The sequence below is a fragment of the Crinia signifera genome, chromosome 1, assembly GCF_055691185.1.
Source record: "Crinia signifera chromosome 1, ASM5569118v1, whole genome shotgun sequence".
NCBI lineage: Eukaryota > Metazoa > Chordata > Amphibia > Anura > Myobatrachidae > Crinia > Crinia signifera.
In genome coordinates, this window is record NC_139217.1 from 215,315,004 (window position 1) to 215,334,852 (window position 19,849).

At 42.8% G+C, this 19,849-nt stretch overlaps 1 protein-coding gene across 1 annotated transcript in view; it reads left to right on the plus strand.

Annotated features, from left to right (window-relative positions):
• LOC146068713 (protein unc-13 homolog A-like) overlaps window positions 1-19,849 on the plus strand; it is a 334,746-nt gene that overhangs the window by 63,052 nt on the left and 251,845 nt on the right. Inside the window, exons 6-8 of the mRNA XM_083179255.1 lie at window positions 13,435-13,508; window positions 13,830-13,884; window positions 15,506-15,541. Of these exons, the coding sequence (XP_083035381.1) occupies window positions 13,435-13,508; window positions 13,830-13,884; window positions 15,506-15,541 (165 nt within the window). The remainder of the gene's footprint in view (window positions 1-13,434; window positions 13,509-13,829; window positions 13,885-15,505; window positions 15,542-19,849) is intronic.

Consider the following 19,849-nt stretch of genomic DNA (forward strand, 5'->3'; position numbering starts at 1 on the left):
GGGAGGAGCTGGACCCATCTTTCTGAAAGCTTGGTCAGAGGTGATTAAAGACCACTCCTTTTTTATGATACGCTGGGTGTTTTTGAAGTTGGTATCACAATGAGTGTTGATGATCATTCTAGGAGTTTTCATAACCTCCTTTGGAACATTGTTTTGTTTTAAAAACTTGTTTCTTGCTTTAGTGAGGCTCTTATTTACAGTTTTAAGGCTGTACCCTCTATTCAGGAATCTCTGCTTGCATTCTGCCAGCTGGATTTCCATGGCTTCCTCCTCGGAGTTGTTACGCATAACCCGGAGAAATTGTGAAATAGGAAGGTTAGATTTTAAAGAGTCTGGATGATGACTCGTGGCCCATAATAAGGTATTCCTGTCAGTCTCTTTCTGGTACAGAGTATAACTCAGGAATGCTCCTTTCTTTATAACTGTAATGTCCAAGAAGTTCATGGATTCAGAGCTGGAGGCATAAGTAAACCGCACCGGTGTAGCCAGACCATTCAAAGTAGACACCATTTCAACAAAAGAAGACTCATCACCAAGCCATATAAGGAATACATCATCAATGTATCTTTTTAGGTATTTAATCTGCCTGGAGAAATGCGGAAATATGTTTTTTTGTTCGTAAGCGTGCATATACAGGTTAGCGAAGGCCGGGGCCACATTGGACCCCATGGCGGTCCCCGCCACCTGCATATAATATTTTTCTTGATACAGAAAATGATTATACTTTAGTACCAAATTTAATACACTTAATATGTATTCAATGGGTGGACCCACATAAGAACCATTAGATAAGGCTGATTTTACTGCTTCCATACCCTCTTTATGAGGAATAATTGTGTACAATGAATTAACATCCATTGTACACAACAGGCAATCCTGTTCTAAAACACCCAAACCCCTGATCTCATTAAGGAATTGTGAAGTATCCTTAAGGTAAGTTGGCGTAGCTTGTACCAAAGGTTGCAGATGGTAGTCCAACCATTTGGCTAGGGGCTGGAGAATAGAGCCCCTTGCTGAGATAATGGGGCGTCCAGGGGGACTGACGAGGGACTTGTGTATCTTCGGTAGCGTGTATATAATAGGACATACCGGATGTTCAACAGTCAGATATTCCACAGTCTCCTCGTCAATCCAACCCTGGGTAAGGCCCATCATCAGCAACTCATCCACTTTGGTTTTAATGGCCCCCATGGGACCAGAGGATAATTCAAGGTAGGTAGTTTCATCACTCAATTGTCTCCTGATTTCCTTGTCATAATCAGAGAAATCTTGCAGCACGATGGAGCCGCCTTTATCGGCGTTACGTATAACCACCGAGGTATCTTCTTGTAACCCCTTCAGTGCTGCCCTTTCATCTGAGGACAAGTTATCAAAGACACGATTATGTTTGGCCTGTTCTTTACAGTTCTGGTCCACCACCCTCAAGAAGGTCTTCAAACTAGCATTCGTGCTAATAGGGTCATAAGTACTTGGTTTTTTGAAGATCTTCATGACATGAGAAGCACCAGATGGTGCCTGTGTAATTTTATTGTCAAAATGCTCTCGAAGGCGGAGCTTCCTCCCCATTTTAAAGTGGTCAATGGACCACTGAAAGGAATTAAATTTGTGAGTGGGGATGAAGTTCAAACCTTTCGAGAGCAAAGTGCTCTCTGGGTACGTAAGGGTTTTAGAAGATGTTAAAGATCAATTCCTGTACCCCCTGTACCCTCTTGGCTGCCCTCCGCCTTGATTTCCCACCCCTCCGCGGGTGCGGTCTTTTGCTCGTCGACTTAAGATGTCCCTGCGGGCGGGTCTGGTGCCCTGATCTAAAAAAGATGGATTAGGTTGTTGGTAGGAGGTACTTTGAGAGGGTGGTAAACTGTCTCCTGTGTCAGTTTCAGAGGAAGAGTTAGATAAATGTGACTCAGGTTCTCTGTATCGTGTTTGTCTAGATCGATACCCTCCTCGGTATCGGTATCCAGGAGTCTGGGAAGAACCCTCACCAGTCAACCACTTGTAAACAACATGTCTCTGATAATCGCTTTCTACCGTTTCAAGCTTTTTTCTTTTGAAGGCTATCAAGTCGGCTTTATATTTATCAATTTGGGATTGTATACGCCCCAACCAATCCTCAGACTTGTCAGCCTTCAAAATGCCTAGCGATTCTTTTTCGTATTCAGAGATTTACACTTTGATTTTTTTGAGTTCTGAGCCAATCTCTTCAACCACAAGAGCAATTAAATCAAGGGAGCATTTATTAAATACTCCACACCATCGGACGCAGAAGGATGGATTCCGACGGCCGATGGTGGGAGTATTACTGATTCTAAATCCTCTCGGGATACGCTTCTTTCGATAATACTCAGAGAGAAACTGCCCGTGTAGGGTTAAGTCAATCTCCCTTCGTTTTAGTCTATGCAGTTTATGGAAATGATCAGCAGAGGTAGCAGAGGGTAATTGAGCAAAATCTAACTCAGTGAAGAGTACCCTGTCTATTTCATCATCAGTTAAACTGATTTGAATATTTTCCGCATCGCTCAAGGCGATTTCATCCAATACTAATAAACTTGTAGCCATTAATATATCTTAATCAAACTTTGTCACATCAATTTTGGTTTAACTATCAGGATTCCACGTTAATATTACATAAACTGCAACAATTTTCTTAAACGAAATGTATCAGAAAAAATTACAAAAATGTATGGTGAAAAAAATCACTTCTGAGTTATAACTCACTCCCATGCCATAATTTAAGGTGTCAATTCCGCAGTAATATTCACAACAGAGATGTTAATATTGAATCCAATTGTATCCAATGGGTGCACAGATCAGGAAACACAGTCAGTCAGAAAGAATTTCCATATATATAGAATATTGTAGAACCGGCACACACAATCCTCAATTTTCAACTGCTGGGGTGCCAAACTTTAAGCATGTAGTTCCAAGGGTACAGCCAAATATAGTCTTTTTCTGTAAAGAGCACTCACCAGTCTTCCAACTTAGATGCAAGTAAAATTTAATACATCACCAAAATCTCTGACAGGTTGCCGACGTTTCGAGCCACTGTGGGCCCTTTGTCAAGACAGAACAGATGGGTGGGTCACAGCCCCAGAAGATAATTCACCACAGACATTCACAGTGTTTAAATGCCCTGGAGGCAGGAAGTGCTCCACCAGATCGCCAATTAAGCACACAAAATTACACAGTACTTGTGCAGACATTCTACCAAGTTATAAATCATTACAGAGTAAATGGGGGTATAGTATACTGTACTCACAGATTTGTAGCCAGCATAGTTAGTGGTAACATCGTCTTTAAGCTGACTAATCCGGCGTGCGTTCCACTGCACTGGAACGCACAACCCGGAAGTGGACGCAGTATGTCAGTCATCACGCGTCCTGCTGTTCGTACGCGCACCCGGAAGTCACCACACACTCCCTTACCTTCCCTGGTGCGCGGTGCCTGCGAACAGAGTTCCTACCTCCTCAACAGGGGGAAACTCAATGTGCATCCTCTAATAGTGTCCTCGCGCTCCATAGCGCTTCCTGAAACGCACAGCCATATTAATGCTGCGCTAATAGGATTCAATAACAAACAGAGCGAACAGAGTTCCTACCTCCTCAACAGGGGGAAACTCAATGTGCATCCTCTAATAGTGTCCTCGCGCTCCATAGCGCTTCCTGAAACGCACAGCCATATTAATGCTGCGCTAATAGGATTCAATAACAAAAGGATTACTGCAATATTAGCAAAAATATGAGTAGCTAGCGATCTATTGGTAGCACTCACTGCCTCCAGTTCACATCTTCAGCAATGATAATGTATTTATTTCATAGACAAAACAACACACAACACTTAATTAAAAAATCAGCTGTACAGTCCAGTGGGTAGCCCATTGGGGAAAAAGTTCACCCAGCGGGTCACTCACCTCAAACTGCAAAACCGATAATTAAAAACAAATCCACCAATGTGTCTATCCTGTAATTATCAACCTATACATGTATCGAATATCAAAATATTCATAGATGTGACCTTTGATAGCTTCAAGTACGGAAACATTATCCAAAAAATACATATTAGATGCGTATTGTACCCCTAGAGAAAAATGCTCATATGGGTCTTCTCATTCAAACCTCTAGGATACACCGTATCTAACCGGTGGATCCACTGGGCTTCTTTTTTTAGAAGCATAAGACCCCTATCTCCACCTCGTGGTGGGGGGGTATCCAGTCTATGGCCATATATCTCAGAGTGGCGAGTTGGTGTCTTTCTTTAACGAAATGTGCAGCCACAGGTTTGTCGGTGGTACCGAGGAGGGTATCGATCTAGACAAACACGATACAGAGAACCTGAGTCACATTTATCTAACTCTTCCTCTGAAACTGACACAGGAGACAGTTTACCACCCTCTCGAGGTACCTCCTACCAACAACCTAATCCATCTTTTTTAGATCAGGGCACCAGACCCGCCCGCAGGGACATCTTAAGTCGACGAGCAAAAGACCGCACCCGCGGAGGGGTGGGAAATCAAGGCGGAGGGCAGCCAAGAGGGTACAGGGGGTACAGGAATTGATCTTTAACATCTTCTAAAACCCTTACGTACCCAGAGAGCACTTTGCTCTCGAAAGGTTTGAACTTCATCCCCACTCACAAATTTAATTCCTTTCAGTGGTCCATTGACCACTTTAAAATGGGGAGGAAGCTCCGCCTTCGAGAGCATTTTGACAATAAAATTACACAGGCACCATCTGGTGCTTCTCATGTCATGAAGATCTTCAAAAAACCAAGTACTTATGACCCTATTAGCACGAATGCTAGTTTGAAGACCTTCTTGAGGGTGGTGGACCAGAACTGTAAAGAACAGGCCAAACATAATCGTGTCTTTGATAACTTGTCCTCAGATGAAAGGGCAGCACTGAAGGGGTTACAAGAAGATACCTCGGTGGTTATACGTAACGCCGATAAAGGCGGCTCCATCGTGCTGCAAGATTTCTCTGATTATGACAAGGAAATCAGGAGACAATTGAGTGATGAAACTACCTACCTTGAATTATCCTCTGGTCCCATGGGGGCCATTAAAACCAAAGTGGATGAGTTGCTGATGATGGGCCTTACCCAGGGTTGGATTGACGAGGAGACTGTGGAATATCTGACTGTTGAACATCCGGTATGTCCTATTATATACACGCTACCGAAGATACACAAGTCCCTCGTCAGTCCCCCTGGACGCCCCATTATCTCAGCAAGGGGCTCTATTCTCCAGCCCCTAGCCAAATGGTTGGACTACCATCTGCAACCTTTGGTACAAGCTACGCCAACTTACCTTAAGGATACTTCACAATTCCTTAATGAGATCAGGGGTTTGGGTGTTTTAGAACAGGATTGCCTGTTGTGTACAATGGATGTTAATTCATTGTACACAATTATTCCTCATAAAGAGGGTATGGAAGCAGTAAAATCAGCCTTATCTAATGGTTCTTATGTGGGTCCACCCATTGAATACATATTAAGTGTATTAAATTTGGTACTAAAGTATAATCATTTTCTGTATCAAGAAAAATATTATATGCAGGTGGCGGGGACCGCCATGGGGTCCAATGTGGCCCCGGCCTTCGCTAACCTGTATATGCACGCTTACGAACAAAAAAACATATTTCCGCATTTCTCCAGGCAGATTAAATACCTAAAAAGATACATTGATGATGTATTCCTTATATGGCTTGGTGATGAGTCTTCTTTTGTTGAAATGGTGTCTACTTTGAATGGTCTGGCTACACCGGTGCGGTTTACTTATGCCTCCAGCTCTGAATCCATGAACTTCTTGGACATTACAGTTATAAAGAAAGGAGCATTCCTGAGTTATACTCTGTACCAGAAAGAGACTGACAGGAATACCTTATTATGGGCCACGAGTCATCATCCAGACTCTTTAAAATCTAACCTTCCTATTTCACAATTTCTCCGGGTTATGCGTAACAACTCCGAGGAGGAAGCCATGGAAATCCAGCTGGCAGAATGCAAGCAGAGATTCCTGAATAGAGGGTACAGCCTTAAAACTGTAAATAAGAGCCTCACTAAAGCAAGAAACAAGTTTTTAAAACAAAACAATGTTCCAAAGGAGGTTATGAAAACTCCTAGAATGATCATCAACACTCATTGTGATACCAACTTCAAAAACACCCAGCATATCATAAAAAAGGAGTGGTCTTTAATCACCTCTGACCAAGCTTTCAGAAAGATGGGTCCAGCTCCTCCCTTGCTGAGTGTCAACAGAGGACCAAACCTCAAGGACCATCTTTTGAGACCTAATCTGAAACCTACTAAACCGAATAAAGATTTATGGCTCACCAAGAAGAATGGGTGCTATAAGTGCCTGGGGTGTGCCACCTGTCGAGCATTGATCACAGGCGCCTTTTTCTGCCATCCCCATAATGGCACAAAGATTTATTTGAAGCATCGGTTGTATTGCCAGTTAGACCATGTGATTTACTACCTCATATGCCCGTGTGGCCTCATGTACGTAGGAAAAACTATCCGTACCCTGCGTGAGAGGATAAACCAACACAGATCCTCGATTCGGTTGGCCTATTCCACCGGTACCACCGACAAACCTGTGGCTGCACATTTCGTTAAAGAAAGACACCAACTCGCCACTCTGAGATATATGGCCATAGACTGGATACCCCCCCCCCCCACCACGAGGTGGAGATAGGGGTCTTATGCTTCTAAAAAAAGAAGCCCAGTGGATCCACCGGTTAGATACGGTGTATCCTAGAGGTTTGAATGAGAAGACCCATATGAGCATTTTTCTCTAGGGGTACAATACGCATCTAATATGTATTTTTTGGATAATGTTTCCGTACTTGAATCTATCAAAGGTCACATCTATGAATATTTTGATATTCGATACATGTATAGGTTGATAATTACAGGATAGACACATTGGTGGATTTGTTTTTAATTATCGGTTTTGCAGTTTGAGGTGAGTGACCTGCTGGGTGAACTTTTTCCCCAATGGGCTACCCACTGGACTGTACAGCTGATTTTTTAATTAAGTGTTGTGTGTTGTTTTGTCTATGAAATAAATACATTATCATTGCTGAAGATGTGAACTGGAGGCAGTGAGTGCTACCAATAGATCGCTAGCTACTCATATTTTTGCTAATATTGCAGTAATCCTTTTGTTATTGAATCCTATTAGCGCAGCATTAATATGGCTGTGCGTTTCAGGAAGCGCTATGGAGCGCGAGGACACTATTAGAGGATGCACATTGAGTTTCCCCCTGTTGAGGAGGTAGGAATTCTGTTCGCAGGCACCGCGCACCAGGGAAGGTAAGGGAGTGTGTGGTGACTTCCGGGTGCGCGTACGAACAGCAGGACGCGTGATGACTGACATACTGCGTCCACTTCCGGGTTGTGCGTTCCAGTGCAGTGGAACGCACGCCGGATTAGTCAGCTTAAAGACGATGTTACCGCTAACTATGCTGGCTACAAATCTGTGAGTACAGTATACTATACCCCCATTTACTCTGTAATGATTTATAACTTAGTAGAATGTCTGCACAAGTACTGTGTAATTTTGTGTGCTTAATTGGCGATCTGGTGGAGCACTTCCTGCCTCCAGGGTATTTAAACACTGTGAATGTCTGTGGTGAATTATCTTCTGGGGCTGTGACCCACCCATCTGTTCTGTCTTGACAAAGGGCCCACAGTGGCTCGAAACGTCGGCAACCTGTCAGAGATTTTGGTGATGTATTAAATTTTACTTGCATCTAAGTTGGAAGACTGGTGAGTGCTCTTTACAGAAAAAGACTATATTTGGCTGTACCCTTGGAACTACATGCTTAAAGTTTGGCACCCCAGCAGTTGAAAATTGAGGATTGTGTGTGCCGGTTCTACAATATTCTATATATATATATATATATATATATATATATATATATATATATATATATATATATATATATATATATATATATATATATATATATATATTTAAAACAAATTCATATGCTTAATTGATATTAAGGGTGTTTTATATGTTATGCATTTTATATGTGATATTATGTATGAGGTAAAGTTTCACCTCCCACTGGGACGTTTGCTAAACAGATGCATTAGAGTATAAAAGAGGCTACTGACTGACGCTATGCCAGTCCTCTGACGAAGTCGATGACGAAACGCGTAGGGGCGTGGCCTAGCGTCGTCACCGAGAACGAAGGAGTTTGGATGTGAGTGTAACCGGCCCCAATGTTTATTTCTCGCGCTGTCTACCTGCGGTCTGTGTACCGCCGACAGTGGTACGTGACCCATCTTCTGTTTGTTTTTATACTGTATATGCAACTATTAAAAATAAGTTTTACTAAAATATTGCCCTATGAAGCGCCTGTTTTCAATTTTGTTGATAAAGTTTTGCCTGTTGGACTCCTTTGGGGTTGGAAAACAGAGCTGCCGGGTGAAATTGAGGACCTGAGTGCTGGACATTTTACCCTTGAAAGACAGCATTGGGTTTGCACAAAACTTGGGACTATGTAGTTCCTTAATCCAACTTGTCTTCTTTTGCACACTGTTTTTTTCTCTTTCTTTACAAATATATATATATATATATATATATATATATATATATATATATATATATTATTGGAGTGCCAGCACCCGCTGCATATATATATATATATATATATATATATATATATATATATATATACTGTAGTGCCATTATTGGCACTACAATAATGAAGCACAATAGACCAGGTACAGCACTCAATGAAAATAGATAGAAGCAGTATAGTGGCACTCCTAAGGACTTTCAAAAAATCAGGCAGACAAGGTAGTCACCAACGTTTCGAATTTTACTCCGTTGTTCATACCTTGATAACGGAGTAAAATCTGAAACGTTGGTGACTACCTTGTTTGCCTGATTTTTTGAAAGTACCCAGGAGTGCCAAAATACTACTTCTATATATATAAATCTCTTATATATTTAGCCAGATCTGTCACTCAAGGCAGTGTATATAACGGTGGGCGGGGTTACAAGGGTGATTGACAGGCCTGTCCACCGTTATCCACACTGCAAAACCTGCGACCTAACGTTCTACACAGCCCTGCGTCCTACACAACACAAGCTCCCACACTATCCGCCCCCTCCTCGCCCACCACTCCCCATATCCGCCCAAGTTCCTGCCTCACGTACAAGGGCCTTCCCCCCACACCCGGGTGATTGACAGACTGCCTTACAATATTCTGCCCCCATCTTATGCACACACACATACACAGATCCGGCCCCCCGCACAGTGTTACCACCCCAGCCACTTCCACTCCCCCTGCCCAGTACCCGAGCAGCCTGAAGTCCAGAGCGACCTCCCGGAGAATAGCCGGAGGTGTGCGGGGTGAGTGAATCCTCTTCATGCCCTGACAGCAGGGAGCACCGCGCCTGATCTTCTTCCTGCAGACCATCTGCCTGCATACCTCCCAACTCTTCTATTTGCTGAAGAGTGACACCCACGGGAGCTCCCGAAAAGGGGCGTGTCTTATGCAAATTAGGTGTGACTTATGCAAATGAGGCTGCGCACCTTTTACATCCATTTTGCCTCAGAATTGGCACTCCCGACTGCCCCCCCCCCCCCCTACAGCATAAACACTCCTGGACACGGGAGGGATGTGGGAACGTTCCCACAACAACGGAACGTTCCCGCGGTATGCGGCACAGTTGGGAGGTATGCTCCTTCCAGGTAACACATACTCACACTACAATACATATCATACATACATACCACACACACACACCTACCTACATACATACAACACACACACTGTGCAATACTTACACATACAGCTGTGTGTATATCCACTACCCCCCACACACATCCTTCCACACACAGTCCCTCATCAATCCCCCAACAGCACCACCACCCCCCCCGTGTCCCCAGCAGATCCTCAATCCACCATCTGCATCCATAGCCACCCCCCCCCCCCCCAACTCCCGGCAGTGTCCCCAACCCCTCCTCAATCCCCCAACAGCATCCCCGGAAGCACACTCCCCAGCCTTCACTTCCTCCCTCCTGCCCCACCCCCACCACCGCCAGTGTTCCTAGCACCTCATCCTCTGCAGCAATCACCATACTGCCACACAGCCCCATGAACAGCACCCGTCCTGCACTGCCCGCTACAGCAACAGTCCGCCCCTGCTGCCTGCTGACACTTACCGCCTGGAAGTGGCGACGAACACCCACATCCCTGCCGCACCATCCTCTCACCTGCCAGTGCAGTGAACCCGCCTCTCCTCCCTGCTGCCACAACCAGACCAAGCGCCACCCGCACTGCCTGCAGGGCCTGCAGGAAAAAAAGGCAACCCCATCCTGCATTGCCCACCGCCGCCGCCGCAAACACAGGACATGCTGCCTCTACAGAGCGGCATTACAAGGCTACAGAAGGTAGGAAAACCTCTGCGGGACTCCAGCACTGTAAAGGACGGTAAATATTGCACACTTTTGCTGCTAACACACTCTTGCACACTGCACCTTCCAAGTGACACAGGTGCAGTGCACACTCACCCCTACCACACCCACAGTACCACTGTACAGTAAACCACCTCACATACCACACTCCCACAACCGCGCTACTAATGCACCCACCCACACCACCCCCAAAACACCTGCAGCACCCCCAACCCTACCACACCCACAGTACCAATGTACAGTGAGCCACCTCGCATACCACACTCCCACAACCGCGCTACTAATGCACCCACACACACCACCCCAAAAACACCTGCAGCACACCCAACCCTACCACACCCGCAGTTCCACTTTACAGTGAGCCACCTTGCATACCACACTCCACCAACCACGCTAATAATGCACCAACCCACACCACCACCACACCCAAACCTCCTAACCCCCCAGGACCCCTGCAACCAGCTGCCACAACACTGCACCTGCCCATCCCCCAACCACATTACACACCCACCCATCCATCCCTCCCACGCCACCACCGTCCCCACACCAATAAGCACCCTTCCCCACCCACAGCACACGCCTGCACTACACCCACACCCCCGTCCAACTGCCTGCATCCTCCTCTCCATTCCGCAGTACCCCTGCAACCAGCCGCCTCAACACAAGATGGCCATTCCCCTCCTACATTACACATGCACCCATCCGTCCCCCACCCACACAAACCACCACCACCCCCACACTTCACACACCAATGCAACTGTCCGTCACGCAACCAGTCCACCCCAGCACCTAACCAACATACACCACCCACACCCTTACGTGGAACTCTTAACACCCACAGAATCCCCCCACCTGACACTTGCCCACCCACAAATACCCTCACTACACATGGTACACTCGCACACCATCCTCACTCACCCACACCACTACCACACCCGCCACTCCACCACCAATGGTACCGCAGACTTTACCACATCCACAACACACCAAAATCCCCTCAACCCGCAGTATCCATGCACCTACCCATGCCAACACCACACCCGCCCATCACTCACCTGTGCTACCCATGCACCCATGCCTCTCCCAAAAGCACTACCCTTGCTGCTACATCCGCAGTCCCATTGCATATGCACCTTACAAAAACGGCGCACCACCGCACCTGACCAACCCGCATGACCCACCTCCCAACATACACTCCACCACACACAGTATCCCCACACCCACCACTTCACAACACACACCAACCGCTAACACTTTTCAACACCACTAGCACCCTTGCACCCAACCCTCCACCGACCACCACACCCCTACCTACATCACCCCCCCTTTAACACCCACCACACCTCCACATCCCCTTCATCGCATACTCTCCCAGCTTCAGCTCACCTACACCTGCCCATCCCACACCCACAGCATCTTACTAAAGTTGCAATAAAAAACGCATCCTTCATAATAATAAATCAATTATATTTAACACAATAAAAATATTCACAGTTTAAGGGGGCAGAGCCCCTTACAACGGTGTGAATATACTGGTAGGTTAATTGGCTCCCAACAAATTACCCCTAGAATGTCTGTGTGTGTGTGTGTGTGTGTGTGTGTGTGTGTGTGTGTGTGTGTGTGTGTACATGTGGTAGGGAATATAAATTGTAAGCTCCACTGGGGCAGGGACTGATGTGAATGTTCAAATATTCTCTGTAAAGCGCTGCGGAAAAGGTGTGCGCTATATAAGAAACTGTTACTAAATAAATATATTACAATAGGACAGACATATGACATACAGGAGGGGTGTGACTATGATTTACACCCCAAATCTCTAACACAGCTGTTCTGTGTGCTCATTAGTTATAAAGCTTGTAGCGGGGTATTAGAGAGAGTTTAGCCACGTAGTGGCTAAATCTGTCTAAATGACAGAGTTTTCTCGCATTTATTCTCAAAACCCTCAGGAAGCTGCAAGAAGAAATATGCCTACCTATGTGTCCCACTTTGGCAGCCATGGAGGGGAAACAATTGAATTGCTTCTTTCGGACACTTGGTTTATCTTGCCTGGGTCAGATAAAACAAATCCTGATAAGCCGGGGTATGTGCCAGTTTATTGGTGATAATTGGATAGTCCTGTGTGAAGCAATTACTGTATCTGCATTCAATGGTCGCTGGTAATTGTATATCCCCCTAAAGCTGTGCGCACCGGCGATAAATCACCGGTTGTGCACTTCCGTTTTAATCCCCTTAATGGTCGCTGGTCGGAGGAGCATATCAGTGACTTCCACTGCTTCTTCTCCCGGCAGTGTGTCTTTTTCATCAGCGACCATCTCTGGTCATTGATGAAAATGGGACACTGGGCAATATGATTGCTGAGCAATATATTGCCAGCGATCATATTGCTCCGTGTATGCACCTTAAGGGGGATATCATATTACCCGCAATTGCTGATCATGTGTAATAAGCTCACTCCGGGCTATTTAATTAGCTTCAATAAGCCAGCAGGGACCATGGCTTATCAGGATTTTGTTTCACTTGACTCAGGCAGGTGAAGCCATACCCCCCCCAAAGGAATCCCCATTTTGAGTGAAAATAGGGTTGCTTTGGATGAAAACACACAGGTATCACTGACCCTGTATGTTTTCAGGAAAAAAAAAAACATCTTTTATTGGATGATCCAATAGGATAGCCCAATAAAAAAACATTGGCCAAAACCTTGGAAAAAACGGCAAAAATTAGATATTGATCTTTTATCGGGTATAATAAGATACCCCCTTAAGCCTGCAAAGTCTTTTCATCTTTGTTTCCTTTATCTGTTAAATTCATACTGAGTGTACTTGCATCAGTCATTACAATATCCCTATTAAATGACCTAAATGAAGTTGCCACTCAGTCATAAGGCCATTCTTGCTCATTAACGATACAGGCAAAATGTTTCAAGTAGTAAAACAAATGGTAAATTGTAAATCCTTGTAATTAATTAATCATTGTAAAAAATATATGTATTTTACTTTAGATATACCTGAGGAGGAAGCTCGATATTGGGCTAAGAAACTTGAGCAGTTAAATGCGATGCGAGATCAGGATGATGTGAGTAATAAATAATATTAGAACAGGTTCGGGCAAAGTTGTGTTTGACTCTTATGATAGAACTCTTGTTTTGATATGATCTCCCAAATAAAGTATTACGTTTTTTATTGTTAATATTGTTAAGAATAGGTAGTTATAGGCTTTGTTGAATAAAAATGGTTTAATTTGTAATGATATATTTAAACCTGACACAAACTGATCTAGTCTGTTTCTTGTTTGATTTTGGCTTAGTAAACATATAAATTGCATCTCAGAGGCAACGTTTGATAAATTGCAGTTGCCTATATGTAAATAAAATTATATACATTTTCTTATTTCCAGTATGTGTTTCAAGAAGAGCAGGAGAATCCACTTCCTGTCCATGGATCTCAATGCTGTATGTATAATTTTGGCACTACTTTAAAAAATGGTAAAAAAGAAGCATTCTATGTCAAAGAACTCATTTGCCAAGTATATTTAGGTCAGCATGCGTTGGAGATTCAGGATTATTGTAATTTAAAATGTATGTCAGTGTTCCCAAACTTTTTGGAATCACTACACCCTAGAGCAGTGATTTTCAACCAGTGTGCTGCGGCCAGTTCCCATGTGTGCCGCGGGACAGCGGATCACGGCGTGTGAGGGGAGGCGGTGCGGCCGTGAGCAGGCTGCAAGGAGACGCTGACACACTAAGAGAGGGGTCACGGTGGGACGTGGCGTGTGTGGCGCCTGTGTGAGAGGGGACACTGCGTGAGAAGAGAGGCAGTGCAGTGAGCCTGTGACCTGGGACCGGCAGCTGGCGAGTGAGCAGGAGCGAGGTGCAGCAAGCAGGGATAGCCGACGCTGGGACTGCACACCTGACAAGAACCAAAGCTAAGTAAAGGGTAGTGTCGGGAGTGTAGGGAGTGAGGGCACTGGGGTAAAATTGTGAGGGCAAGACAGATAAAAAATAAATAAAAAAAGGGGCTATAGACTTTGTGGTACATTGTGGGTGAGTGTGTGTACTAGCTAATAAACAACAGGGGCTAAGAGGGAGTGTGTGTGCATTGTAGTGGCTTTGTAGGGTCCAGACTGCTCCGAAAGGCAGTGGTATACTGAGCATTGTGGGCATATCAGCAAATTTTTTAAATAGTTTTTCTCTTGAGCACATTGGTGTGCCTTGGCAATTTTAACGTCTTGTCCGGTGTGCCGCGACCTGAAAAAGGTTGAAAATCACTGCCCTAGAGTATAATAATTGTTTTTACATCACCCCTAGGCCAAATGTTTGTTACAAAGAAATTTGGAAAATAATATTAAATTAAGTTGTGTGTACATATGTCATCCTCATGTTCAGTTATTTGGTGAAGGTTTCTCTTCTGCTTCTCAGCATATTTTACAATTGGAAGCCACAAACACTGGTTGTGCATATGACATTGACCATAAATACCTTCAATTGGTCCTAGATCACCATCTAGGGGCAGCCCTACAGTGTCCTGAGACACCCCAGAATGACAAGACACCCAGTTTGGGAACTACTATATGTATGTAACTTTTTACAATAAGTAATATGTGAAATGAAACTGAGAAATAATTAGACTCAGACTCCCTCCTACTTGGTGCCATTCATAAATTGGAGGGAAAGTGGTATAATCATAAAAGCTTTTATAATCAGATTGGTATTGCGCATCTTTTCGGGATCTGTATTTCAGTGGTGTTTGCAGATGGTATGTATAATCAGCTTATTCTTCCTCTCACATAGTTTGAGAGTTGTGTGCGGCTGACTTGTGTCTTCCATCTCTGCTTTGGCTGTTCTAAGAACAAGTGTTGATTCCATTCACTCACTGTTAGCAATATTGAAAAAGTGGAACTTCTAATTGTTGAACAATCTCTTCTGCTTTTTTGAAGGGTGATATGAAAATCTGAAAACAAAATGTTTTTTTTTTCTCCCCCTCCACATTTACAATATGTTTGCTGTTTTATGCTTACTTAGAACTGTAATGGTTTTGGTTAACACCCCTTACGCCTGACTCTATTCTATTTAGGTAACTGGAATTACTTTGGCTGGGGAGAGCAGCCAAGTAAGTATGAAGTATTCCCTCATCCTCACATTTACAAATAAATTCCTTAATAATTGTTCTTTGACTATGATTTCACTTGGATGCATGTAGTAAATATGCATGCTTGTATACTCCTGTAATAACAAGCAGATAATGGTGCCAATGCAGATCTGAACGCAGGTCCATTTTGCGTACATATTTTGACTGTTTTTGCACTGATCAATCTCTGCAGAAGAGCGCATGCGTTTTAAGGACAATGCTGAGTTATATGCAACTGCAGGCTGTGTAGTGTTGTGCGTAAGTGAAAATAAATTCTGTTTCCAATGGCTCTTTAGCACCAGGGATAGAACTTGAATGAATTATTATTGATAATGATGACAGGCAGCACACTGATAGTATGGATAGAGGTTGTTGCGCCATATAGATGAGTATAGCACAGTTTATTGTCAAATCTCTGTCTCTGCATGCAGCTGACTTGTGTTCAACTCTGCATCAGCACCCATGTGTACAACACAACAATTATGTGGGAATGGAGAATGGTGCTGCAATTGTCCTATGCTTCAGAAGCATGTACTTATTAGTGTTGTAGTCACTATTATATTTGTAGTGCACCAACAAAATAAATCCAGCTGCCACTGATAAAAAATATATACAAAATTTCAAGCAAATGCAGCACAACAGAACCTAGATTTAATAGAGAAAGCCAATTTGGGGTGTAACATCTGATCAGTATGTGATATAAAAATATGCTTGTTTTATATTCATTGAATGTAGGTGTTTTCATATGATAATTACATGAATGTTCAGCAATCTGATCCTCAAATGCAAAAATAAGTTAAATAAAATAAATAATGTACTGTGAGTAAACTATGTAATAACAAATCTTTAGATTATGCTCACATAATCTAGGTTAGAAGCCAGTTATGACTTTGTGCGGGGTTACACTTTTTCAGAACATTAAAAAGTGTACTGTTGCAGGCCTGCTTCTCTTACCATACTTCAGATAAGTTACTATTCCAGTGTTAGATGTCCACATGGATTGTGAAACTCATAGTTCAGGGGTCCCATGTTCTGAACTTCAGCCAAAATGCTATAGCTAGATTTAAACAAATGTGCATTGCATTAGGGTTATGTCAATGGTCCCTCAGTAGTTCCATGTTATCTGTGAGGAATATTTAGTCTGAAATTTGTGATTCGGCAAATAAATATTTCTAGAAATGTAAAGCATAGGCAGGCACAGATGGGTACAACAATATGTGAATAAGTTTATATTTTGAGGGGATGTATGATTTAATGTAATGAGGGGATCTGTATAGGTTTAGTAATATATGAAGCCATGCCATGCTAGTGCAATATCAAACAGATATCACAGAAACAGTATTTGACAACCAATGAGGTTACTTACTAAGTGTGGTGTTGTGATTTAGAAGAAAGATCACAAATACAACGTAAAAATATAATAGCGGAATAATTTCACAGAACAAATCTAGTACAAGTCTGCATTAAGAGGGATGATGGCTGCTTCCACGATTGTAGAAGTGATGCAACGGAATACATACAGTATAGCAACTCTGAATACAAATATATGTATTTCATTCTATGAATAAAGTGCAACCACTTATGCAGCCTCCTTGAGTGCAATTTAGGGTTAATCATGGTATACATAGTATTTTGACAGATCGTGTCCATTGCTTAAAAAAAAGCAAATTTGAGCTTTGAAGTCCATCAGCTTGTACTGTATGTATTGTATGTACACACATATTGTGTTATATGACAATTTCTAAAACCAACAATGTAACAGCTGTGTACATGATAGACCATTTTTACAATACGCTACACGGTACAATCCTCATGCATCACTTCAGTGCAAGCCCATTGTTGTAAAACCTGTAGGTGAAGAGTCCATTCAGGGGTTGGTCTCCCTGGAAGAAGTACAAAAAGAACTGCTAGATCGTTATCATTCCTACAGAATAGAGAAAGGTCTGAAAAACAAGAAGAAGAACATTATACTTCTTGAAATGGCTTGGCTACAACCAAAAAATGTAACAGCTGGATTAAAGAAAATGAGCTGACTAACATGTATTGTATTGAGGACAGCTTGTTCTGTCTGGTATGGCCTAGCGATGTAGAGTATCTTTGAAAAGAGTATAAAATTAGAAAAATCTGTAGCCCTATGTGGATCATTATAATAACCACAGAAATAAAGTAACACACCTGAGAAACATTAGACCTTGTATAGTGTTTTATTTTCGTTATGATTATATGTGAAAGCATATATATTAATCAGGATTTACAGTAGTGTTAATGAAATGTTGAGAACATTAAAAGCAAAGATTAAAACTAGTTTAATTGCTATCCTAAAATGATATTATAATTTTACTACTTGAACAAAGGTGGCCCCTAATTAGTATGCTTAGTGTACACATACTCGACAGTGTCTGGAACTACACCTCCAGGAGATCGCAAATGGGAAGGTTAGGTATGTGTTGACATTATTTTTCATCACCATGACGCATCCTCTTCGTGTCAATTTTGACATTACGTAGCTTCCACGGGGCAAGTATTCCACCCTCAAAAGGTACAAGGTGAGGCAGCCAGCTTGTTCTCACTGTGTAGTATTAATGTGGGTGAAATAATGTACATCTACTGTACACCAAATGACTCAACATGGGGAGATTGCAGCATCTAACACGTTCCCAAAAAAACATCAAGACCATGTGTTTTGTATCCCATCCACAAGCGTACCAGATGAGGCAGCCATATTTGGTGCACAATGGGAGGTGAGCCATACAAGTGACTAAGGCATATACTGTATAGTATAACTAGCATTTGTGTAGTAGTGTAATACACACTGTATGGTACACATTACAGGAATAGCACACAGCGGGGTTGAATAGCACACAGCGGGGTTGAATTACAGTACTCTTCAAAGAATAAAACCACATGTTAAACAAACCTTTGCAGGTAACCCATGGAACAAAGAACATTGGGATAGCATTATATTGATAAAACTACAAATCTCAAAGGAGCAATATGTGTGGTTATGATGGTATGACATAGTCCATGCTCACCTTGAGGGCTAGGCCCAAGGACAGTCCTGATGTTCTCAGCCAGAGGTATAGTGGCGCTAGTCTTGGTGGTCTCTTTTAAGAGATTAGGAGAGACCACATAGTAATCCTGACCTTTTTCTTGATACTTTTCTATGTTCGGTCAATGTTTTTATTTCTTATCTGTTCATTTTAAAATGCTAAAGCTGTGTACACCCTGACTGATATATTGACCGGTCCGACAACCAGTGCATACCTGCTATATGTCTGTGAACGATGTTATTCACAGACCTATCACATCGGCTGTGAAACACAGCCGATTGCTGATATGGAGTGTGCTTTGTGTACAGGCGATCTGCTAACCGCCCATGCACCCACTGAAGGAACAGATGGCCGTTAAATGCTTAACTGGACGAGCAGTTTGTTTGTCCAATACATCGAGAGATATATCTGCAGATCTGCTGGCTCCTGCAGTGGCTGTACACTCAGCACAAAGGGCCAATATATCACAATACACCTTATTATACTCCAAACTGTATTTCATTTAAATTCAGGCTATCTTGGTTAGAAAATATTGCAATCTGGAAGTTTAGCAAGAGAAAATGTAATGAAGAGTTGGATTTTCTTTGTGGTTTATTATTGATAATTAATGTTTTTTAAAGAAGCATCCTGACAAGTTGTTGCATTTTAATGAGTGAAGGACATTTCATGATTTCTAACTTTGTTTGGCAGTCTCCTATAGTGCCATATTTTCCTTGGTATATACTGTATAAATATACATTTATAGTCATTGTATTGCTGGGCTGCACATAAAGGAGTCAGTCCCACTACATGAAAGACCATTATTTTAATAAAATTGGTTTTAACCTTATGGTGATTTGTTAAAGCTGGAAACTATGTTAATTCCATTAATGTTCCACCCCTGAGGAAGTCTGCAAAGACAAAACACGGGTGAGTGGAATGTATGTCATCAGTACTGTAAGGCACAACTGCTATGAGCTCACACCCTAAATATACAGTACATAGGCTTTTCAAGTCCCTAGTTGGTGGCATAAGCCATTTTTGGATGTTTAGTTTATTATGAGGGTATGATTGCAGTAATTACAGCATCATAGACCTGACCATGTCTTTAAAGAAAATTCTGGTATTGGTACACATGATGAAATATCAGTAGAACTCCGTTTCATGGACAATTGAGACATACATTCATTCTACTCATCTGTCAGCCAGTGGCATGAATATATTTTTAGTCTATGTACCAATGTTGAGACCTTTCTGGTGG